Source organism: Schistocerca gregaria, chromosome 3 (genome assembly GCF_023897955.1).
Source record: "Schistocerca gregaria isolate iqSchGreg1 chromosome 3, iqSchGreg1.2, whole genome shotgun sequence".
NCBI classification, from domain to species: domain Eukaryota; kingdom Metazoa; phylum Arthropoda; class Insecta; order Orthoptera; family Acrididae; genus Schistocerca; species Schistocerca gregaria.
In genome coordinates this window covers 337,997,966-338,023,565 of record NC_064922.1, presented here as the reverse complement: position 1 = coordinate 338,023,565, position 25,600 = coordinate 337,997,966, and the positions used below count along the sequence as shown (strand labels likewise).

At 42.8% G+C, this 25,600-nt stretch overlaps 1 protein-coding gene across 2 annotated transcripts in view; it reads right to left on the bottom strand.

Moving 5' to 3' along the window:
• LOC126356334 (facilitated trehalose transporter Tret1-like) overlaps positions 1-25,285 on the bottom strand; it is a 37,920-nt gene extending 12,635 nt beyond the window's left edge. Inside the window, exons 1-4 of one of the 2 annotated variants that reach the window (XR_007565631.1) lie at positions 25,184-25,252; positions 17,172-17,257; positions 8,111-8,503; positions 5,960-6,183 (exon numbers count right to left, since the gene is read on the bottom strand). Coding sequence is in view for 1 of the 2 variants with exons in the window: in XM_050007317.1 (XP_049863274.1) it covers positions 5,960-6,183; positions 8,111-8,503; positions 17,172-17,238 (684 nt within the window). In the remaining variant the exon portion in view is untranslated. Of the gene's footprint in view, positions 1-5,959; positions 6,184-8,110; positions 8,504-17,171; positions 17,258-25,183 lie in introns of both variants that reach the window. The other variant, XM_050007317.1, reaches the window with a different exon arrangement.
• Positions 25,286-25,600: the final 315 nt, after the last annotated feature.

The following is a 25,600-nucleotide window of genomic DNA, read 5'->3' as shown; positions in this document are numbered from 1 at the left end:
ACTCCATAAAGTAGCGTATGCTAAGAGCAACACACATCCTTGCCCGAGGGAGGGCTCTAACCTCCGGCAGAAGGGCTGCGCAAATCCGTGACATGACGCCTCAAACCGCGCGGCTACATCGCGCGGCGGACTCATATCGAGGAGTAATACTGAGTCATGGGGGAAACGAGTATTTTCCAAGCTGCCTCCTTCGCAGATGGAGTAGTCATCCTGGTGTAGTCCGGTTTCATTCTGTACTCAGAAGTCGCACTGTTGGAAAACTGTAGCGAAGTGGAGGAACACCTGCAAACGATTTACGCTTGGTGCAGAAACCAGCAGTTCAGCGTAAACGTAAAGGAAAGTAAAAAAATAGCGCAAAAATGGGTGGAAATAACCGTGTTTATTACATAAGTATAGATCACATTTCCGTGAGCGTGTGTTGCTATTTAAAGTGGAGCGATCAGATAAAACAAATCTTAGGAAAGGAAGATGCCAGACACTGAGTCACTAGAACAGTCTTCAGGAAAATTCCTCAAATTTTATTTTTGTTGGTGTCCACAGCTTCAATGGGTTTTGAGAATGAGAACGTGCACCAGCATTGTATGAAAATTTGATATGAAGCATGAAGTTTAAAATACAGTAAGTGATCAAAAGTATCCGGACACCTGGTTGAAAATGACTTACAATTTCGTGGCGCCCTTCATCTGTAATGCTGGAATTCATGTTGGCCCACCCTTAGCCTTGATGACAACTTCCACTCTCACAGGCATACGTTCAATCAGGCGCTGGAAGGTTTTTTGGGGAATGACAGCCCATTCTTCACGGAGTGCTGCACTGAGGAGCGGTATCGATGTCGGTCGCTGAGGCCTGACACGAAGCCGGCGTTACAAATCATCCCAAAAGTGTTCTATAGGATTCAGGTCAGAACTCTGTGCAGGCTAGTCCATTGCAGGGATGTTATTGTCGTGTAACCACTCTGCCACAGGCCGTGCCTTATGAACAGGTGCTCGATCGTGTTGAAAGATGCAATCGCCATCCCCGAATTGCACATCAACAGAGGGTAGCAACAAGGTGCTTAAAACATCAAAGTAGGCCTGTGCTATGTTAGGTGCCACGCAAAGCAACAAGGGGTGCAAGCCCCCTCCATGAAAAACACGACAACACCATAACACCACCGCCTCCGAATTTTACTGTTGGCACTATACCCGCTGGCAGATGACGCTCACCTAGCATTCGCCATACCCACACCCTGTCATCTGATCACCACATTGTGTACCGCAATTCGTCACTCCACACAACGTTTTTCCAGTGTTCAATCGTCCAATGTTTACGCTCTTTACACCAAGTGAGGCGTCGTTTGGCATTCACCGGCGTGATGGGTTGCTTATGAGGAGCCCCTAGATCACGAAATCGAAATTTTCTCACCTCCCGCCTAACTGTCATAGTACTTGCAGTGGATCCTGATGCAGTTTGGAATTCCTGTGTGATGGTCTGGATAGATGTCCGCCTATTACACATTACGACCCTCTTCAACTGTCGGCTGTCTGTACCAGTCAATAGACGAGGTCGGCGTCTACGTTTTTTGTGCTATACGCGTCCTTCACGTTTAAACTTCACTATCGCATCGTAAACAGTGGACATATGCATGTTTAGGTGTGTGGAAATCTAGCTCACAGGTGTATGACACATGTGGCACCCAATCACCTAACCACGTTTGAAGTCCGTGAGTTCCAAGGAGCGCCCTATTCTGCTCTCTTACGATCTCTAATGACTATTGCGGTCGCTGATATGGAGTATTTGGTAGTAGGTGGCAGCACAATGCACCTAATATGAAAAATGTATGTTTTGGGGGGTGTCCAGGTACGTTTGATCACATGGTGTATGTGCTTGAAAATTACCCGCCGTTGAAACTAGCCAACTGAACAGATAAAAAACAGAAAACAGTCTACTTGGACCATGTTTTCATTCTATGAATACTCAGGAGGTCTAGTCCACCAGCCTGCCGGTGTGGCTGAGCGGTTCAAGGCGCTTCAGTCTGGAACCACGCGACCGCTACGGTCGCAGATTCGAATCCTGCCTTGGGAATGGGTGTGTGTGATGTCCTTAGGTTAGTTAGGTGTACGTATCTCTACGTCTAGGGGACTGATGACCTCAGATGTGAAGTCCCATAGTTCTTAGAGCCATTTGAACAATTTTAGAGCCACTTTAGCTAACATTACTGAAACATGGACTGCTCTGTTCCAAGACCTGCATAACACAAACTTAAATTCACACGCTAACCTATCTTGATTTTCCCCTTTTTGAACAGTCAGCATCACTGAGGTTCTCCGATATCGAAATAGCACCCCAGATTTGTATGTAATGAGGAAATCCTACCTGTACCTAAAGTGTATGTGATTTATTGATGTGATGGAATTAATTTTCATGGAGACATATTGAGCCTCAACTTTATCTTCGATAAGGACAGAAGCTGAAGTAGTTAATTAAAATTTGTGCCGAGAGTGGGACATGAACCTTGGCTTCCTGCGTACTATCCAGCTGTGTTATCTACTATATTACCCTGGCAGTGTGGTTCAGAGAGCTGCATAGACTACCCTAGGTTTGGGCTATGGAGGGCACTGGATTAGGGTCGTCCATGCACGTGTGTTTCGCCACAAAGCAGCGTGGTGTAGTGGGTAACAAATTTGCTTAATAAGCAAGCGAGTTCGGTTCAATCTCAGCCTTGGTAAAAATTTTAGTAACTACTTCTGCTTCTATCCTTGTTTAGTATTTCGTTTAGTTCGTTTAGAAAACAGCACAGACACATTTATCCAACTACAGTGACTGAAGCTACAAAAGAGTAGAGAATATCACGGTGATTTTCATGTACGTACCTAGAAGACTTTCGTTACGTAAATCCCGCGAAAATATCATGAAGGTAACATCAGAGATGAACAAGCTCTCACGGAGGCCCGCTAATAGCCGTTCTACCCGTGCATCACTCACGACTGAAATAGGGAAGGTGTGAAGTGACAAGGTACCCGAAGCACCGTCTGACACAAACTGTAAGATGACTTCCTCGTTACAGGTGTAAATTTAGATAGTACCGCACACCTCGTCAACAGTTCGTGGGCTTCCTGTTAACTTTGCCGTCTCTTGGCTCCGGCGCTCCGTGTTCGATTCCAGCGATGTTGGGGATTTTGTCGGCTGAACGCTGCGTGTATGTGTCGACCTCATTTTCCTATTGTCATCATCATCATTGGCGTGCAAGTCGTCCATGAGACATCAAGTAAAAAGAACGGCCGAACGTACCAGAGATGGTGTCCTGACTAATAATGCCATACGCACACTGCATACCTCAGTCAATCAAATTCTTCTGGATTTGAGGCCGCATTTTCAGCTATAGTACGGATTTTACAGATGACAATGTGGCCTCAAACCCAGAAGAATTTTGTTGACTGTGTCAACGGCCGCGGAAGCCTGCGTTTACATGCTGCATACCTCATTGGCTCGACAGTATTTCACGTTTTATAGTGTCAGTATAATATGTCTCTAAAGTTTTGACTAAAACATATGTTCCACGTAGAAAATCGCTCTCTGTTTCCAAGGTTTGGTACAGTTAGAGGCATACCTATGGAGGGAGGGGCGGGGGGGGGGCTTGGGGAAACGAAGGGGGAGGTGGGGGTTGCATTCACAGTTCATTGTTGCTCTCTCCTTGCCCCACACCCCCCTACATATAACTTGCTGTCACGCAAAGTTTTAAACAGATACATCAACGATTTTGATGCAATAGTAGTTAAATGTATAAAATCTTCAAATGTTAATAATAATTTTTTATTTCGATGCTTTGTACATAATTTGAATATAGCTATCAAGAAACTGTAGCTGAGAGGAATACATCTGAAAATCAATCGCCTGAAAATTTTAAAAGTACCAGTGTCGTGTAATTAATTGATTTAGGAACTATGACTGCAACAGAGTTTCATGATTTTCAGAATTTCATAACATATGGGATATATGATCGTTGTATGCACTCATCATTATCAATATTTGGTTTAGCACAGCGCTTGTGCACACAGGTTTGCCGGCTATTGCTATACAAATGGCACAGTGCTCGTTCTTTCAGCCGTTTACGTCTACTTCCGAGAAAGTCCGCCTTTCTCTTATTTTTTTATTATTAGTGGAAGGCTTTTCCATTTCATTTATCCTTACTCAGTTTCCTGTGGTTTGCCGGATGTAGCGGTGGACTTACGAAAAATGTCGGATTTATTATTGCTAGTAGGTATGATGAGGCCGCCTTTACTTGGCCAGAACGTTTATACATCCAGTGAGGCAGCAAGCACATCCTCGTGGGCTATCCGAAATTCTCTGAAGGTTAGCTGAAAAATTTTGAAATTAATACTTGTCAAAACACAATCGATTTTAAGTAAAATGCTGTTTGATAGGAGGTGAGGTCGCGACGGCTGTAAAACCCATTTGGAACAACGTCTGGCTACATTAAGTCGTACACGGGTGTGAATAAAAATATTAAACTCACAAAACACATCGCCACGCCTGAAACGATGTTGAAAACCGTCTGCATTAAAAATAGTTTCCAGCCGCCTCGTAAAGGATAAACACAGGTCCTGTATGGTTTTTAAATGAATCTTATGTAATTATTAATGTAAAATAGTGGCGTGTGCAGACAATTAAGGCAGACAGCAATCACGCTGCATTCTTACCAAAGTAGAGCACGATGGCTGAATAATATTGCCGGCCGCGGTGGTCTAGCGGTTCTAGGCGCTCAGTCCGAAGCCGCGCGTCTGCTACCGTCGCAGGTTCGAATCCTGCCTCGGGCATGGATGTGTGTGATGTCCTTAGGTTAGTGAGGTTTATGTAGTTCTAAGTTCTAGGGGACTGATGACCTTAGCAGTTGAGTCCCATAGTGCTCAGAGTCATTTGAACCATTTGAATAATATAGACATCTGGTGACTGTGCTTGCCAAGGGAGTTGCGACAGTTCATCCTCATACGCAAAAGCACGTCCAGAATGATGCGAGCTTCCTAATCAGTGGCCCTGTCCTCTTGTAACATAGCATCACCATCAGGGAACGAACATTGTACCATGGGACGGACCATGTCAGCCAAAATGATCACATAATCCTAGACATTAACACGACCTTATAGAGTAACTACGGGGCCCATGGAGCACCGTTCTACCGCTCCTCAAATCATCACCAAACCCATGCTATGTTTCACTGTTGGAGCTCAAACTCGGCCAGAAGCTGTAAACAGCGTGAAACAAGGCTCATCAGACCAAAAAACCTTTTGATCCATAGCCCGGGTTTTATAGCTTCGGCATAATATTTTCCTGCTAAGGGCATTTGTATCAATTATGAGCGATTTTGGAATTCCATCTCGCTTTACAACTACCTGTTTATGGAGCCCCATTCGTCTTGTTTTGGTGGTGACAGGGTTCGTGAGTATGACATTCAGTTCTGAAATGACTTTTCCAGTTGTCTTTGTCCTATTTTTCCTGAAAATCTTCAATGGCGTCTATCACGATCACTCAACACATACTTTCGTCTGCTTTCTTACTTAGCGAATGATAATTTTCCGCTTTCCCTGTGTGTAGTATAAATCTTCGATATGATGCCTCTTGAAACGCCAAACACTTTGGTTACCTTGGTTAGGAAGCACCCACAGCACGAGCACCAACAATTCGCCCACGTTCGAATTCACTTAGCTTCAACATAAGGCACTCGCAACCGAACACAATATTGCTCTGACCACGACTGACACTGATCAACATGGTGAGGTCATTGTACAGCTGCTATTCGTGGTTAAATACGACACCGCAACCTGCAGGATTGGCTAGTATCCAATTTACGTTCTCGTGGTGTTCCAATAGTTTTGTACAACCCCTGTACAATGTACACCACACCTCGTACGATGGTTTCCTTTGGTCAAACGTAGATTTAGGCACGCCTCAGTGAGGAAAATTCACTGAACGGCCGTCCTACCTGCTCCATCTCGGCCAGGTCGTCGGTGATGTCAGCCTCATCGCCACCGCGGAACCAGTGCAGAGCTCGAATGGCCTCCTCCCGCCTGTCCTTGGACAGCAGGAAGATGGGCGACTCCGGCACAAAGAAGAACAGCACGAAGAAGAGGATGGGCGGGATGGCGCACACCACGGACAGCCACACCAGCGGGGCCCACTTGCCCACCACGTACACGTACAGGATACCTGCGGGCAGCAACAGCTAGCTGTTTGTATCGACAAACTGTCCGATCGCTACACCTCGGACACGTCTCGTGATCGGCATGTAACATTTACAAATAAGATCAAATGAGACATAGCAGTCAAGGAGTAAGTGTATGCCAACCTGTCGCGTGGAATCATCTCAGTAAATTGGTTTGCTTACTTATTTCTAGTTTCTGCTACCAGTCACTTTTTATTCTATGTTTAATCTAACATAATACAACGCGTTTCGAACATGCTCTGTTCATCTCCAGGCATTTATACATACATACAGAAATATGTTACTTAAAAATAAACAGTTTTAAACTAGATTAACATAGAACTCTTTGTCCATTATTTGTTATTGTAGCGGCTGGTGTGACATTTGGGAGGAGGGGGAGAGGAAGGGGGGCAGTGTATGGCAGCCACACCAGCCACACCATCCGCAACACTCTGCCACCCATGCCGTAACACGTGGACCACCAAATTGATCATGTTCGACAGTGTTGGACGCATACCCTCATAGCGAGAGGTGGGTACAAGTGATGCCATCGAAAACACTGTCGAACATGATCGTTTTAATGTAGTGCGAGTGGAAGAGCTCTTGAAACGAGAGGCTCTTTGGCGAAAGGACTGGCCTGCCTGTTCCTCCAACTTAAATGCCATCGAGCATTGTGTGATGTGTAGGGGAGATGTAATGTACCGGGTGATCGAAAAGCCAGTATAAATTTGAAAACTGAATAAATCACGGAACAATGTAAATATAGAGGTACAAATTGACACACATGCTTGGAATGACATGGGATTTTATTAGATCCAAAAAAATACAAACGTTCAAAAAATGTCTGAAAGATGGCGCTTCGTCTGATCAGAATAGCAATAATTAGCATAACTAAGACAAAGCAAAGATGATGTTCTTTACAGGAAATGCTCAATATGTCCACCATCATTCGTGAACAATAGCTGTAGTCGAGGAATAATGTTGTGAACAGCACTGTAAAGCATGTCCGGAGTTATGGTGAGGCATTGGCGTCCGATGTTGTCTTTCAGCATCCCTAGAGTTGTCGGCCGATCACGATACACTTGTGATTTCACAAAGCCAATAACCGCACGGACTGAGGTCTGGGGACCTGCGAGGCCAAGCATGACGAAAGTGGCGGCTGAGCACACGATCATCATCAAACGACGCGCGCAAGTGATCTTTCACGCGTCTATCAATACTTTGTTGTTATTTTTTTGTTTCCAATAAAACCCCACGTCATTCCAAGCATGTGTGTCAATTTTTACCTCTCTATCTACATTATTCCGTGGTTTATTAAATTTTCAAATTTATACTGACTTTTTGATCACCCGGTATTATAGCACGTCCAGATGCACCAACGACCCCATCTCTGAAAACCAACATCTTAAACATCTATACACAGCGCTTACTTGCAGCAGTTTTGCCTTGAAAGTGGCAGGGTGAGTTCCTTTCGCAATATCGGCGGTTGTCGACGACCAGGATGCATTCCCGCAAGTTTATTGAACATTGTATTGGCCAGGAGAATCTCAGGTCTCACACCCATCGTTTTTGTTTGTCGGTTTACTTATGACTGTCTAAGAGTATGAGATATTAAATAAAAGGAATATTTTTTATGAGCCCTGCAACTGTTTGTTCAAGTGCCACGTTTCATATCATAGCCATGGAGTGGACACGATATAAGGGCTCTGGGGCTCTGAGCACTATGGGACTTAACATCTACGGTCATCAGTGCCCTAGAACTTAGAACTAGTTAAACCTAACTAAACTAAGGACATCACACATCACCCAGTCATCACGAGGCAGAGAAAATCCCTAACCTGCCGGAAATCGAATCCGGGAACCCGGGAGTGGGAACGATATAATGGACAAACAAGCGATTAGGTGGAGGTGGCAGAGAGACAAAATAGATACCTCCAGTGAGCAGCAGCTGGTAGCAGACGCCGAGAGCGCCGCGGATATCTTTTTCGGCGATCTCCCCGATGTAGACGGGCGCCGCGGTGGAGAAGGCGCCGCCGCAGAAGCCGGTGACGAAGCGGCCGACGAGCAGTGCTGCGGGGTGCCGGCAGAAGGCGAGCAGCAGCCAGCCGGCGACGAAGGGCGGCGCCGTGGCGAGCAGCGCGCGCCGCCGGCCCACGCGGTCCAGCAACACGGCCGCCGCCAGCATGGCCGCCAGGGCGCCCAGCGGCGTCACGCCCGCCAGCCACGACACCGTCTCGTCGGACAGGCCCAGCTGCCGGCGCAGCGGCTTCGAGGCGGGCGACGTCCAACCCAGCACCGCGCCCAGCGAAAAGCCGCCCAGCGTCGCTGCACGGACCACAGCCAAACGTCAGCATTGTGAACGTAAGGCCGTTGGAACACAGCAAGGGCTCTCCAAAACAGGAAACCAGAGACACAGTGCAGAGAACAAGAAAAAGTGGCAGCGTTTAGTTACGAGAAATGATCAGTAATTGTAGAGGCCTTCGATCTTTCAGATGCACCAGGTATCTGTCCAGATGTACTAGTTTCAAACATACACTGTCTAGCCGCTATTTTAAGGTCTCCCAGTGGATGGAGATCGCTAACAGGCATGTCATTTCATATACAGGAAACCTGATATTCAGTCCTGGGGACTCAGTGGTCGTATACAGGTTAGAGTGAGACGAGAAATGAGTAAAACTGTTGGAACGGGGGTCCCCACTCAAGAGAGCCCTCAGGGTGGGGCTAAGTAACGTAGAACGCCTTGCTAGCCATAATGGGAAGGGCAGTGAACTTTACCTTTCAACCAGACACTCTTGCTACCAAAAATGGAGTTTGTTAGAGTAAAATACATTAGCATCTCTGCCTACAGACTTGGGGAAGGAAAGGACCCGAACATTATGGCCAGAGGCCAGAATTGTTGTACCCAGTCAGACTGTTGGGATGCCAACTACCTGTCACTCAGAGGCAGTGTTGGGGAAGCTCCGGCAAGTCCTCACTTGGAGTGCTATTCTCAATGTTCGTACTTTACAATGATCCTAGTGATTGAGACTTCTCTTAGTTCTCACCCCAGGGGCCAAGAAAGTGACTTCTGTATCACAACCAGTAGCCCGTAGTGTAGTAGTTAGTTTGAAGGAAAGACACCCTTGGGTTCCCTGAGTCTCCGGCGAGAATCACATGGTGTCCCAACATCCGCTTCTTTCGTGGGTGCCCTGTGATAGTATTTGGCCGCGGTCCAGGCAAACAACCTGCCATCACCTGAAGCTTGTCTTTCTGCATTTGCTCCTTGTGCTGCATTAACACACCAGGTGGCAAAGATGTTGTGAGAAGATCGATAGAGGCCAAAGACAGACTCGCAAGAAACTGGCCACCAACACCCTCTCGACCACCAGTATTTAGATCGCTGCCATGGACTGGAGGACCCAGTTGGTTCCAGTCAGTCATCCAGTGAGTTACTAAGCCATTAACTGCAGCCCAATGGAAGTCGCACTAGTATTTAGCTCCGCCTCTACCTCAGAGACAGGCAGCACAGAGTAGTGTACACAGCAGAGTTGTACTTCACCAGCAGTGAGGCTAACGTGGACTATTACAGAAGAGGTTGTACCTCAACATCTGGACTATCTTAAGTAGCTTCCTGCTTATTTGGATAATGAACCCTATTAATACATAGATGCATGCAGTTGTGTTACAAAAAGAGAATACCAACCACCAAACAAGATCCTCTCCTTGCTTCCCATGGTACAGGCCTACAGTGACAATGGGTACACGCAAAACCCCTGATCGCTCGGCAGTTATAGACTGACCCCTAACCCCCATTCTCTCTCAGTCCTATGCTGGGACATGACAGCTTGCCCACCTGCATATACACATAACACTGTAGCTTCCAGAAGACACTGTCTGATTTCGATGTGACTTCTCACACATACAGACCATCAGCGGGTTTACAAATGATTAGACTTGCAATTCTTTGTGGCAGGCAGAACAGCCACCAGAGTCCATTAATGACACCCATGATCATTGTTGTTGCCAGGCGTCGCACGGTATATTACGGGGTTGGACAGCATCACATCTTGAGTGATCACTGCGAAGGACACAGAGATGTCGCGCACTCTCGTGAGACAAAGCTACCACCGTCTCACAGTTTGATACAGCCCTCACTATCGGTCTCCATTTGGCCAATTGGTAGAATCGTCCAAAGTCCTGATTAGTGGGGCGCTGAGACGTGACAGTAGCCTACCGCAAAAGTGATGTCAGATGTACTCGTCAAGTTCCCTGTCGGAACTTCAACTACCACAATGCAGGATTGCGTTATTGCGTACCAAGCACATCGTAACCCCTTCACATCTGCGCCTTTTATCTGAGAACAGATAACGAAATCCCTGCAACATTCTGTCTCATCCACTATCACTGGTTGGAGAGTAGCAGCAGCTGGGCTAGGGAATTACTGTGCTAGGCGTGGACTGTCCTTAACACCACACACAAACGGTTGCGTTTGCAGTGGTACTGTGAGTCGGAATCATGGAGTGATGCTGAATGGTGTCATATTGTGTCTAGGAATCAACTGCACTTCTGCACTATCCTGAATGGCCATCAACTGGAGTTATGGTGGCGACCTGCGATGAAGTATCATTTCTCGAATGGGTTGGAGAAGCATAGTCTAGATAAAAAAATATGTAATAATATTTATCTTTCAGGAAGATATTGTATAAAATAGTATTCTTAGGAGAAACACTTTTTCAGGAAAAATCTAACTGTAATTGCAGCCTGAACTGTATTTTAAGGGAGCGTGGAGAGTTATGGACGCCACATGAATCAGGTGGCGTGACAGCGTTCGAAAAATTATTCAAAGTGTACAAGTACATCAATACAGTGCCAAATATAATGTAGGATGGGCCTTCAAACTTACATGGGCGCATTATAAACCGAAAAGTCTAGGAAAGATTTCAAATGATTACACTTAAATGAGAAGTTAAATAAATTGAAGTTTTTTAGAAACAGAAATTAATTTGTGCTTTTTTAAAAAAATATTGTGTACAACATTATTTTGTAAGTGATTTTTAGCAAAATAAGAGTTTACAAAACAATTCCCTAGATTCGTTTTAGAACCGCCGAGTAAATGGTTCAAATGGCTCTGAACAGTATGGGACTTAACATCTGAGGTCATCAGTGCCCTAGAACTTAGAGCTACTTAAACCTAAGTAACCTAAGGACATTACACACATCCACGTCCGAGGCAGGATTCGAACCTGCGACCGTAGCAGTGGCGCGGTTCCGAACTGAAGCGGCTAGAACCGCTCGGCACCGAAGCCGGTCCCGCCAAGTAAGCATTATGTATTTTAGTCATTAAGTTTTCTTTTGGAAAATTACTATATTTTCAAAAATGGTCACGATGATGTATAATTATTAAAAACTTGTTGCAAATTTTTTATCATTATAGGGCTTGTGAGACGTAACTCCTTTACACCGCACCTAATGCAACCCTTCTTCACAGTACGAGCAGCCCATAGCGGCTCGCCATCTCACAAGTGTTCATGACGTCGTCTTTCCGGCTTAGATCTTTTTTAATATGTGACTTGTAAGTACTGCATCTTTTGGAGTCAGTACAAACTTTTATTTTATTAATGTACTATATACTTAATGTTTTAGTACAGTTAGTCAAATTCTAAAGACGACGCTCATAGCAGCGTCGAAACCAGGTCAATTTTGACTTAATATTTGTGACCGAGGGCTTATTTGTTACAATATAATTTCCAATTTAAGTTGCTCATAACTGTAATTTCTAGGTATTTAGTCGAATTGACAACCCTTAGATTTGTGCGTCTTATAGCATTTGCAGTGGCTACTCCATTCCTAAATCTAAATTGTGAGTAATTAAGCAAATACGGTGTACTGAGATTTTCAATTACTCTCCTGCACAATTCCTTGCAAAAAACTTTCGAAAAATCTGTTAGCAAAGAAACTTGCCGCTAATCGTCTACGTTATTTCGTTTGACCGTTTTGATTCACTAACTAACTATAAATTTCGCCACAGTTTCATTAATGACAGAGATCAGTACAGAATGCTTATCAGATCATTAGATTATCTCCAGTCACTAACAGCAGTAAAAATGTGTCGAGATGCTGGAGTGACATCAAATCTTAAATGGAAAAACACCCATAGCGCCGGGATGACAGAGCACTGGGCTAAGGGGAAATCTTGATAGCATTAACGACTAGCCACCATTGTTGTGCCCCTCTCATCTCTTTCTTTCTCCTCTCCATCACAGCTTCGAATTTTACCATTCTATTTCTCTTCCTCTAACCTATCTACCTCTTATATATCTCTTTCACCCCATTCTATCGTCTTATGTCTCTGCTCGATGAGAATAACTCACAAGCTGCAAGAAGATCACGAGAAAATTCCCAACTAACAATAGGACTGATATTCACAAAAGAAAAGTATGCTTACTTTCATATACATAGTCATTACTATTATTATTATTATCATTATTATTCTTGATTGTTATAATTATTTTTTGATTGTTATAATTATCATTGTACTACTGTTATAATCTCTATTTTTTTCTTTAACATCAATACTGTATAATACGTTATATGTCCTTAATGTTCTGTAGAAACTTTAACTCGATCAATCTGAGTATGCCTGGTTAGGTGTAAGAGAAGGCCTGAAGGCCCTAATCTTGCCAGGTAAAATAAATGCATAAATAAATAAATAGGGGGTCCAGTGAAGGCATAGAAAGAAAGTAAAATGTCGTGGAAGTCAAGCAACATCAAGTTCGCTGTGGAAATACTAGTTGGCCTGTTTACAAAAACGTCATCGCCAAAAGTAGTTCAAAAATACACTGTCCAGTGACCACTTGTCAAAAGTCTGCATAATTACCTTTTGCAGCGCGATCGCTACGAAGTGTGCAGGAAGAGAGTTAGTGAGGTTCAGAAAGGTACCGACATGAATGTGAAGTCATGTCAACTCCAGTACCTTGGCCATATGTACTGAGTTTCTTGGTTGAATGTCTGTGGCGTGGACGAGCTAATCGAGGTGATCCAGAGATTCTCGATTGGATTTAAATCTACATCTACATCTACATGACTACTCTGCAATTCACATTTAAGTGCTTGGCAGAGGGTTCATAGAAACCACAATCATACTATCTCTCTACTATTCCACTCCCGAACAGCGAGCGGGAAAAACGAACACCTAAACCTTTCTGTTCGAGCTCTGATTTCTCTTATTTTATTTTGATGATCATTCCTACCTATGTAGGTTGGGCTCAACAAAATATTTTCGCATTCGGAAGAGAAAGTTGGTGACTGAAATTTCGTAAAAAGGTCTCTCCGCGACGAAAAACGTCTATGCTGTAATGACTTCCATCCCAACTCGTGTATCATATCTGCCACACTCTCTCCCCTATAACCTGATAATACAATACGAGCTGCCCTTTTTTGCTCCCTTTCGATGTCCTCCGTCAATCCCACCTGGTAAGGATCCCACACCGGGCAGCAATATGCTAACAGAGGACGAACGAGTGTAGTGTAAGCTGTCTCTTTAGTGGACTTTTTGTATCTTCTAACTGTCCTGCCAATGAAACGCAACCTTTGGCTCGCCTTCCCTACAATATTATCTATTTGGTCCTTCCAACTGAAGTTGTTCGTAATTTTAACACCCAGGTACTTAGTTGCATTGACAGCCTTGAGAATTGTACTATTTATCGAGTAATCGAATTCCAACGGATTTCTTTTGGAACTCATGTGGATCATCTCACACTTTTCGTTATCTAGCGTCAACTGCCACCTGACACACCATACAGAAATCTTTTCTAAATCGCTTTGCAACTGATACTGGTCTCCGGATGACCTTACTAGACGGTAAATTACAGCATCATCTGCGAACAATCTAAGAGAACTGCTCAGATTGTCACCCAGGTCATTTATATAGATCAGGAACAGCAGAGGTCCCAGGACGCTTCCCTGGGGAACACCTGATATCACTTCAGTTTTACTCGATGATTTGCCGTCTATTACTACGAACTGCGACATACCTGACAGGAAATCACGAATCCAGTTGCACAACTGAGACGATACCCCATAGGCCCACAGCTTGATTAGAAGTCGCTTGTGAGGAACGGTGTCAAAAGCTTTCCGGAAATCTAGAAATACGGAATCAACTTGAGATCCCCTGTCGATAGCGGCCATTACTTCGTGCGAATAAAGAGCTAGCTGCGTTGCACAAGAGCGATGTTTTCTGAAGCCATGCTGATTACGTGTCAATAGATCGTTTCCTTCGAGGTGATTCATAATGTTTGAATACAGTATATGCTCCAAAACCCTACTGCAAACCGACGTCAATGATATAGGTCTGTAGTTAAATGGATTACTCCTACTACCCTTCTTGAACACTGGTGCGACCTGCGCAATTTTCCAATCTGTAGGTACAGATCTATCGGTGAGCGAGCGGTTGTATATGAGTGCTAAGTAGGGAGCTATAGTATCAGCGTAATCTGAAAGGAACCTAATCGGTATACAATCTGGACCTGAAGACTTGCCCGTATCAAGCGATTTGAGTTGCTTCGCAACCCCTAAGGTATCTACTTCTAAGAAACTCATGCTAGCAGATGTTCGTGTTTCAAATTCTGGAATATTCCATTCGTCTTCCCTGGTGAAGGAATTTCGGAAAACTGCGTTCAATAACTCCGCTTTAGCGGCACAGTCGTCGATAACAGTACCATCGGCACTGCGCAGCGAAGGTATTGACTGCGTCTTGTGTACTTTACATACGACCAGAATTTCTTCGGATTTTCTACCAAATTTCGAGACAATGTTTCGTTGTGGAACCTATTAAAGGCATCTCGCATCGAAGTAAGTGCCAAATTTCGCGCGTCTGTAAATTTTAGCCCATCTTCGGGAATTCGCGTTCTTCTGAACTTCGCATGCTTTTTCCGTTGCCTCTGGGGACTTTCGTGGCCAGGGGAGAACGGTAAACCCAGCCTGGTGCTCTTCGAACCACGCATGTACCCTGCGAACTGCGAGACGTGTTGCATTGTCCTGCTGACAGATGCCATCGAGCCGCCGGCCTGGGTGGCCGAGCGGTTCTAGGCGCTTCAGTCTGGAAACGCGTGACCGCTACGGTCGCTGGCTCGAATCCTGCCTCGGGCATGGATATGTGTGATGTCCTTGGGTTAGTTAAGTTTAAGTAGTTCTAAGTTCTAGGGGACTGATGACCTCAGAGTGTAAGTCCCATACTGTTCAGACCCATTTGAACCATTTGAACCAATGCTCCTTCCTTGTTTGCTTTCAGACGTTTCGCGCTGTACACGAAAACTTTGGTATGTCTGATGGAGCGCAGAATGTGGTTCATCTGAAAAGGCCCCCTATCACCGCTCAATGGACGTCCAGTTGCGATACTGGCATGTGGATTCCAGCTTCCGTCGCCACTGAGCAGCAGTCAATATGGGTGCAGGAACCAAGCGCTGAACCGTCGTTGAGCAAACAGTGTTATTGGCCTCATAGTTCATCTGGTGCTCAATTACTCAGCAGTTGCATGAGTATTTGTCTGCACATGTCTTGCAGCAGTCGTTCAGCATTGTCATCTACGGTCGGTGGTACATCACAGTTGCTTCGCTGCAAGTTCTGAATAGCGCCTCCCGCGGGCATGGGTATGTGTGTTTGTCCTTAGGATAATGTACGTTAAGTAGCGTGTAAGCTTAGGGACTGACGACCTTAGCAGTTAAATCCTATAAGATTAAAAATAAATACAAAAATACAAAAATCGCTCCGTTTCCACGTTACGACAATGACTGTAACATTTTTCGCATTCCTCTAACACGAATCATATATCCTCTACTTCTGGTACTGCCACCTGCCGTGTGTGAATGGTTAATTGTACGTTGACGTCGAACATAGGCGGTGGTCACATTAATATGACTGCAGACTGTATAATAAAGCATTGAACTGTACTCAGTGCTAACAAGAAATTAAGTAAGAGATTGGTAAACCGAGATTACTGCGTCCAAGAACATAAGGTATAGCAAAACTATACCGAAAAACGTTAAGGGATTACACAGGTTGTCTTAATGAACAACTTGAGGAAATGTCAACCAAATACATTACACAGAATCGATGTGATAGAAGCCAATGCCTGCCCGAGGTCACCTCTTCAACAGCTAACGTGAGTGACTACACTGGTGGAGGAAGTTGTCTCAGTTGACTTGAAAGCATGCAAGTCTTTTGGAAATAATAACATTTTGTCTACGGGGTGCGTGACTGATTCTTTTGTTTCTTTATAGACGCAATCACATATTTATCACACAGTCATACGCGGTTTCGGCCATATTCTGAACACAGGTTCATGCGTTGTCAAACTGTGCCATAAACATGTGATTGCGTCTATAAATAAATAAATAAATATTTAGCATGCAAGTCGTCAGATGGCGTTTCACTTTTTCACCTTCATCGTAACACCGCTGGTAGTCCCTCGACCTACAAACTCGCGTGCGCCGTTGCAGGCGTACTGCAGTAGTAGGCGTTGGCTCCTGTACCTTCAGCTCCCTGTGCCATCATTACATTACATTTCTGGGCTTGAACTGCAGTTTTCAGTTTGTTCCTCAAGACGCCCTCTACGACCACTCAAAGTTTTTTGGTGCCGTTTTATACTAAAAATGGTTCAAATGGCTCTAAGCACTATGGGACTTAACATCTGAGGTCATCAGTCCCCTAGATTTAGAACTACTTAAACCTAACTAACCTAAGTACATCACAAACATCCATGCCCGAGGCAGATATCGTACCTGCGACCGTAGGTTCCAGACTGAAGCGCCTAGAATCGCTCGGCCACCAGCGCCCGGCGCCATTTTATATTATTCAGCATAATCGTCGTTTTCCTGGCTGACTCATGTTTTTACAGGTCTTCAGAACTGGCTTCACCATTTGGTATCGACTTCCAATTATTCTTATTTATAAACATCACCAGAACCAAAGATATATTTCTTGCTTCTACAGAACAAATAGTAAACTAGACACATACCTGAGAGAGCCGCAAACAGCTGAGGCAACCTTCTGCGTAAAGTAGATGGCTTTCCCATTTCGCCCATGGCTACTGTCGCTTAAACTCTGAAACATGCGTTTATCCAAGTATTAACATCACAATAACTTTAAGACCAAGAGCAGTGGAAAGACTGCTGCTTTAGTTATTTGAGTGTGAAGTGTTAGTTTTGTTATGTATCATTAATGTAGTTGTGACACCTATTGAGGAGCTCTCACTACGCTTCCTAGACGCCGTCACTGCAGTCGCCTACATCACCAACATCGATTACATTGTAGTGACAATCATCTACATTTTGTCATCTGAGTAGGTAGAGAGGATAATGCAAAATCGACATCTGCTCTTCTCCCGAAATTCCCAGTAGGTAATTGAAACTCTCACTAAGACGTCTCATACATTTTGTAAAGCATGTTTTGAACCTGTCGGATATCTTATTTAATGCTCTCCACTCCAAAGAGGTGACGGCAGCAAGGGGGATCCGTCTCTACCACTAACATTGCAAGATCCGTTATTTGTTGTTGTTGTGGTCTTCAGTCCTGAGACTGGTTTGATGCAGCTCTCCATGCTACTCTATCTTGTGCAAGCTTCTTCATCTCCCAGTACCTACTGCAACCTACATCCTTCTGAATCTGCTTGGTGTAGTCATCTCTTGGTCTCCCTCTACGATTTTTACCCTTCACGCTGCCCTCTAATGCTAAATTGGTGATCCCTTGATGCCTCAGAACATGCCCTACCAACCGATCCCTTCTTCTGGTCAAGTTGTGCCGCAAACTTCTCTTCTCTCCAATCCTATTCAGTACTTCCTCATTAGTTATGTGATCTACCCATTTAATTTTCAGCATTCTTCTGTAGCACCACATTTCGAAATCTTCTATTCTCTTCTTGTCCAAACTAGTTATCGTCCATGTTTCACTTCCATACATGGCTACACTCCATACAAATACTTTCAGAAATGACTTCCTGACATTTAAATCTATACTCGATGTTAACAAATTTCTCTTCTTCAGAAACGCTTTCCTTGCCATTGTCAGTCTACATTTTATATCCTCTCTACTTCTACCATCATCAGATATTTTGCTCCCAAATAGCAAAACTCCTTTACTACTTCAAGCGTCTCATTTCCTAATCTAATTCCCTCATCATCACCCGACTTTATTCGACTACATTCCATTACCCTCGTTTTGCTTTTGTTGATGTTCATCTTATATCCTCCTTTCAAGGCACTATCCATTCCGTTCAACTGCTCTTCCAAGTTCTTTGCTGTCTCTGACAGAATTACAATGTCATCGGCGAACCTCAACATTTTTATTTCTTCTCCATGGATTTTAATACCTACTCCGAATTTTTCTTTTGTTTCCTTCACTGCTTGCTCAATATACAGATTGAATAACATCGGGGAGAGACTGCAACCCCGTCTCACTCCCTTCCCAACAACTGCTTCCCTTTCATGCACCTCAACTCTTATAACTGCCATCTGGTTTTTGTACAAATTGTAAATAGACTTTCTCTCCCTGTATTTTACCCTCGCTACCTTCAGAATTCGAAAGAGAGTATTCCAATCAACATTGTCAAAAGCTTTCTCTAAGTCTACAAATGCTAGAAACGTAGGTTTGCCCTTCCTTAATCTAGCTTCTAAGATAAGTCGTAGGGACAGTATTACCTCACGTGTTCCAACATTTCTACGGAATCCAAACTGATCTTCCCCGAGGTCGGCTTCTACTAGGTTTTCCATTCGTCTGTAAAGAATTCGCGTTAGTATTTCGCAGCTATCCGTTATTTAACATTACGAAATAGTTTCGCATTCTGCGACCATACATTGACATCAGTTGTTTATGACACATGAAAATTTGTGCTGCACCGAGACTCGAACCCGGATTTCTTGCTTATCACTAGCGGACGCCTGAACACTGTTTTCGTCATTTGGTCTGGAAGGACGTCACATGACATCCCTTCAAGTTCATCGCTCAGTGCTTTCATATATCATGTATTCCATACGCTTATGGTCGCACTGTTCGTGATGCCCGCACAGGGAGACCAGTATTTTATGGTCGCACTGTTTGTGGTGCCCGCATAGGGAGACAAATATTATTTTGTTATTTTAGCCCGCTGAGACTTGGATACATCTTGGATACATGACTGATGGTTACAATGTTTCTCTTTACACAAGGTCTGTTCTTCATAATGCGATGTCCTCCAGACATGCATGTGTGTCTGAAGGATATTATGTTGAGACGATACAGACACTGTGTAAACACAGACATTGTAACCATCAACGATGGGCGAGCAGTTACCATGCCGACACCGTGAAGACACGGGATAAGGACCAGGAAAAAAGGAAGGGGGATGATTTATACACTACAACAGTTCATCACGATGTACAACTCCAGTTAAAATATCGTTCCTGATACCAAGGACTCAGTACTTTTCCCAGTCGTACTCGTTTCTGTAATGAGCCTATAATTTTTTTTACTTTAATTGATTCAAAAGGTTCAAAGGTGTGTGAAATCTTATGGTACTTAATTGCTAAGGTCATCGGTCTCTAAGCTTACACACTACTTAACCTAAATTATCCTAAGGAGAAACACACACACACACCCATGCCCAGAGAGGACTCGAACCTCCGCCGGGACCAGCCGCACAGGCCATGACTGCAGTGCCTAAGACCGCTCGGCTAATCCCGCGCGGCTTTACTTTAATTGCAAGACAGCAGTATTCACTCGTATTTACCCCTCTCTTGCTAATGTGCGCAAGGTCCATCGCAACAGTAGAAGTTGGAATAATGGAAGATTTAGATGGAAATTCGTTTTATTTGTTTAAAATGTGAATTTTTCAACTGTAAAACTATAAAACGTGCAAAAATATTGTCACTGATCATGTTATTTGTCTGTAAAAGACCATCTGTCTGCATTGTTGCCAAACCCTCAACTTAGTTTCATGAACACACAATTATGTAATTCCCAGACTCCTGTATTTATCAACTTCATGTGGATAATGTAACCGCAAGCAGCTCATAATACAGCTTATCTTCGTTACAACATTCTCACACAGAGATTTCGAAAGTTTATTTTTAGGTTTTTAATTAGTAGACACGTACATTCATCGACAAACATGATGCAACATAAAGCTCGATCCCAGTCCTAACGGAGTTTTCTGATGTGGATATTTTGCTACCTTCAGATGTAATCTCAACTGATTTAGTCACATAATGTTACTAGGCAATTTAAAGAAATATAATACACAAAGTGAATGTTATATACATAATTTTTCATAACGCCTGCCTGAAAAAGTTGAAACTGTGTGGAGAAAAGGAGGAAAGCTTCTGTAGAAAAGAACACAGTTGTGTTGTAAAATTGCTATGTGCTGAGTAAAATCTTTTTTTAACAGACGTATTTTGTGTTTAACCTCATTAAGATTAATAGAGCTCTATCTCTTCAAAGTAATCTGGAAGTTCTAAGTGCGACATGAATCTGAAATCATTGCGCTTACAATTTCCAAATATGGAATGCAGAAGCGCAGTATCCGTACGGCAATCTCATAATTTTTGCTTTGAGCACATTGCTGATATCCCATGATGTCGGCACGCCATGTAAATGAAAATGTTTATAAACTAAGTTCTGTTATCGTATTTTCATAATCCCTGAGAGAGATATCTGATGGACGTAGCAAAACTGTCTCTCGTTAGTCCTTAATACTGGTCCTCTAAATTTACCCAGCAGATTTTGAAAACGGTTTCCTTTATAGACGCATTGCAATTTTCCAGAACACTTCAAATTTTTAAATTATTTCGTTCGTCTTCGTATTTAAAACGAGGTTGTCGTCTCCAGATGTTTACCACTTCTCTTGTAATCGTATGCTTTATGACGTGTCAAACGAAGACATTTTAGTTTATTTGTCGTCACAGCAGTTTTTTCGTTTTGACACATTGGTGCAACAGCTGAATTTACGATGATATAGTCTGCATATTCATTGTTAACTATAGTAATATTAGTTAGATGTGTTCGTTCAAAAACGTAATAGTATCCCAATACAGAAGTGATGAATTGAATTCATATTTCCAGTGGCAAAGATCATACGTACTTCGGTAGAAGACAGCAGTAATAGTTCGCCGTTCAAAGATTTTTCGGTAATAGCAGCGGACCTCGAGAAGAAGAAGCGAGACCGAAATAATTACTTAATTTTTAAAAGTAATGGTATCGCTGTACGTTTGTTTGTGTAAGTGGTTCCAAAATAGTCTAACATGAGTCTTACGGTTAGTTATCTTGGAGGAGTCGTCCTGGACACTCAAGTTCACAAATGGTCATTCTCAGGGTGCGTAGCGCTGGGTCACTTACAATAAGTTGTAGTACGGATAGCTGGAGCTGAGTTGCGGAATCTGCAGTGGTAGTATAATCTGAGCACTTAAAGGCCAGTGTAATTACTGAGTCGAAATAGTTGATTGGTTCAACTCTGCGAACTTCCATCAGTGAAATATCATACTGTCTGGTGGTTCTCATTGTGATTCATTGAATGGCTAGTTGGACGAATCTCGCAACGTACTGGCAAAGAGTTGACTTAATTAGTTTGTTGCATGATAGAAAATTTCATAGTGATAACTGTATTGAGGAAAAGCACTTCTTGTTAATACGTCATTGGATTTAAGGTCAAATACTGAAGTGGTTTTTTCCGCATTTTCTATCTAGTGTTTCTGTTTAGCAAACTCAGGTAGAATTGAATATTGGTGTATTTTTGTATATGTCATCAGGGCACTGTATGCGAATCGGGTGTTAGCTGTGCTATTTGGACTATTTTCGCGCAGTAAGAGGTTAGTGTAGCGCGTCATTCGTCTAGAGAATGGATTTATGGTTGCACTGAGCTACAGTGATTCCATTTACAACGTATCTGATTAACCAGGCACTACGAAATTACAGAAGGGAACTACATATTGGTTGTGCAGTGCTGAATACGGACTTGAGGAAAGAAGTGAAAGAGGAAGCCCCGTGGTAGGATTGGGCATAGGGCAAAATTCAGTCATCGCTAACACTTGGTTTAAGAATTACGAAAGAAGGTAGTGTACATGGAAGAGACTAGAAGACACTGCAAGGTTTCAGATGGATTACGTAATGATAAGCCAAAGATTTTGGACCAGATTTTAAGCTGTCAAACAGTTAGGGTAACAATCCGAATGAATCACAATTCCATTATTATTCTGCAATGCGCAACCGGTAACCACGGATCCCTTGTACCAACATACTCTTCCCTTAACTATGAATATTAACACATTCCAATAATGTGTGCGAGCATATCACAGTATTATCATTACTTAAGGCTTTGAAGTGGCGAGTGTCCATTAAATTAGGTAAAGACAGTGGGTCGCAGTTCGCCAACACCTGGAGAGGTATAATTTTTGTTGGAAATGTCTAACCTCAGACCCAAAGTATTGGAGGCAGGTAGGCTCTTTTGTGTGTGTGTATGTTTGAAATCCAAATTGCTAGCTAAGGACAGAGAATTGCTGACACTTGCTCACTGCCGTCTAATTTTGATATATTAGAAAAAGCCCAAATAAAGCTCTGGTACATCAATTAAAAAGAAGATTTCGCCAATATTCTCTGAAAATTTATAGATAAATTCCTGGAAGTAACTGGAATTACAAAGGAAAATCGTAATGAAATTATTTTAAAGAGACGAAACTCTGATAATTTCATAAAAGAAATACGAAAACCAAGATATTATTGGGTTGCTACTAGTCACCGGAACGAAAGAGACAAAGTTTAGAGATACAATGACATAGCACTGCGTCGTAGTGGTATTATTTGCTAACAACTTCATAAAAAATTAAAAAACTGATGAAAGAAACATTATCCTTACAGATGATTAACGTCTAAGGAAGTACTTCGTACTAAAATATTTGACAAAGTAAAATAAAAGTAAATATTTAATTTATGCCGAAAAAAAACAGAGATGAAAATGAAATGAAATGATCGCGTCGCTTGATGACCGGAAGGCCCCATCCGGGGAAGTTCGGCCGCCGAGTTGCAAGTCTTATTTCAGGTGACGCCACGTTGGGCAACTTGCACGTCGGTGATGATGAGAAGAACACAACACGCAGTACACATGCGGAGAAAATCTCCAACCCGGCTGCGAATCGAATCTTGGCCCGCTATATGGTAGGCAAACACGTTATCATTCAGTTAAGCAGGCGGACAAAACAGAGATTACCGGTGTCGATAAAAACTGTACCGCTGACTTAGCGTTCAGTTACATCTTTGGTTTAAAACGCTCGGCATTAATTAGCAATTTAAGGAGAATCTGTGCCCTTATGTATTGTAATGTATTGTAAGTAAAGGAGGCTGTGCCATTATGTGTTGAAATGTATTGTAAGTACAGAAAATTCCTTAAACGGTTGGAGTGCTCAGGATTAATTAACTTTGAGTGATAGCTTGTTAATGGATATCATATTTAATTACAGACGTATCTAATTACGTCACGGAAGACAAAGTCAGACTTATTGTTGAGCTATGCATCAAGATACACTTTCTTATTTCATTTCGATTCAAAGCAGAAAAATCAATAGCTATAATAAAAATTTTAATGTGTTGTCTTTCTAAATAAATCACATAAGGCTACAATTTGGTAAAACGGAATAGAAACTATTGATGAATAAGATCGTTGAGTACCACTATATAGTATTGTACTATATCTGTACGAATTTCTTACAAATGTATGTCGCTTTGTAGAACACGAATGGAAAGGTTTGACAGTGTTACACCATTCAGTAAATCATTTAACTGTGTCGAATATTATCTACTCGTTATTCAAAAGTTCCCCTATGTACTTGCAACTTTCTGACGCCAATTGGTATAAATGATCAACGGGCAGTTCAGACGCGGCATTATACGCAGCTGCTTGTAGGAAATTTAAATTAAATGAAAAAAGTAAACTTGTGCCGGAATGGAGGGACATAAAATTTATGATCAGGGCATATATAAATATTTTTGTTTCTTCATATACGTGAGCACGTCGTAAGCGTTTTTCTCTGGTTCAGATTGTGAAACATCGTTCGCTGCCAGGATATTTTTCTTGTAAAAGGTTACTGAATGCTGTCACAACAATAAAATTAGCCACATTTCAAGAAGTGGTGATCATGAGCTACCAATACATAGAGAAGTGATTGTTTGAGTTGTAATTATGTATGTATTCTTCCCTCACACTGCAACTTCCCAATTCTTTTTCTTTGTTACCTGTGTTAACTTGCTGTTATAGACATTAAAGGAGGTCTACTGTTGATCATACAAAGTCCTCACCGAAGTACGATACGTTCTTGCAGCTAACAACGTCATTAGCAAACTAACTGATAGAGCAGTTAATCATATCTCTTAAATCGTTTATGCATATCGATACTTGCAATAATCTTTTCCAAACAGTCTTTTAAACTACTGACTATTTTCAGCAAAACACTGTTAGGCATCAACTCGGCAGTTGTGGTTCAGTTCCACTACATTTCAATAGAGACAGATGCTTTGAAGTTCCAACACGCTGTTAAGCTCAGGGCTCAGAGCTATGAACCAGGCGCTTGCATCAGCTCTCATAGCTCCACATAAAACCACTGTGCAGCTTGGTCTGCCTCCTACAAACACAACAAGTGAATTCCGTTGGATATGGATAAACGAATTGCTCATAATTGTCCTTAGAGTGAAATCACCAACAACTGACAACCTAATATTGTGAATTCCTTTCGTAATGGAGCACACTAAATTTAACAGCATAAATATTTTTGTAAAGTCGAAGTAGCGTCACGCGATTGGCACACACACACACACACACACACACACACACACACACACACACACACACACACAAACACTCACGAAAATACACAAACATAAAGGCAGGAATTTGGCAAGTTGACTGAAAGAAATAATCGGTTCTGACAAATAAAAATGACACAACGTAACACACAGGTATTCCTATTTTATATTAGGAACGTTACTGGTCAGCAATAGGGCCGAGTAGCCTACCTTGTGGTTGGTGGGTGCGCGGCAGCCTGGTGAGTGCCGCTGCTTGGTGTAACTGTAGCCGGAGAGACACTGCGCGTGTGCCCTCTTAGCCGCCTGCTAAGTGCTCTAAGCGTCACGTCACCCTCCTACAGCACCTGATGCCCCAGCCAGCCTTCTCAGCAAATCTTCTTACATTACGCTATCATTTACCAACATTTTGCAGCCTACTACTTCTTTTTTTTTTTTTAAAAAAAAGACATAGCGACTTATCCCTGTAGCTCTTGAAGTCACTAGTTCTTTGGGTCATAACCCATATTTTTAACAGTAATTCGATGGGCCATATTTTAAGTGCATTACGTATTGAAAAAAGACATTTTGTCAAAATTACTGCATTAAGATAAATTACACTACTGGCCATTAAAATTGAGCACCAAGAAG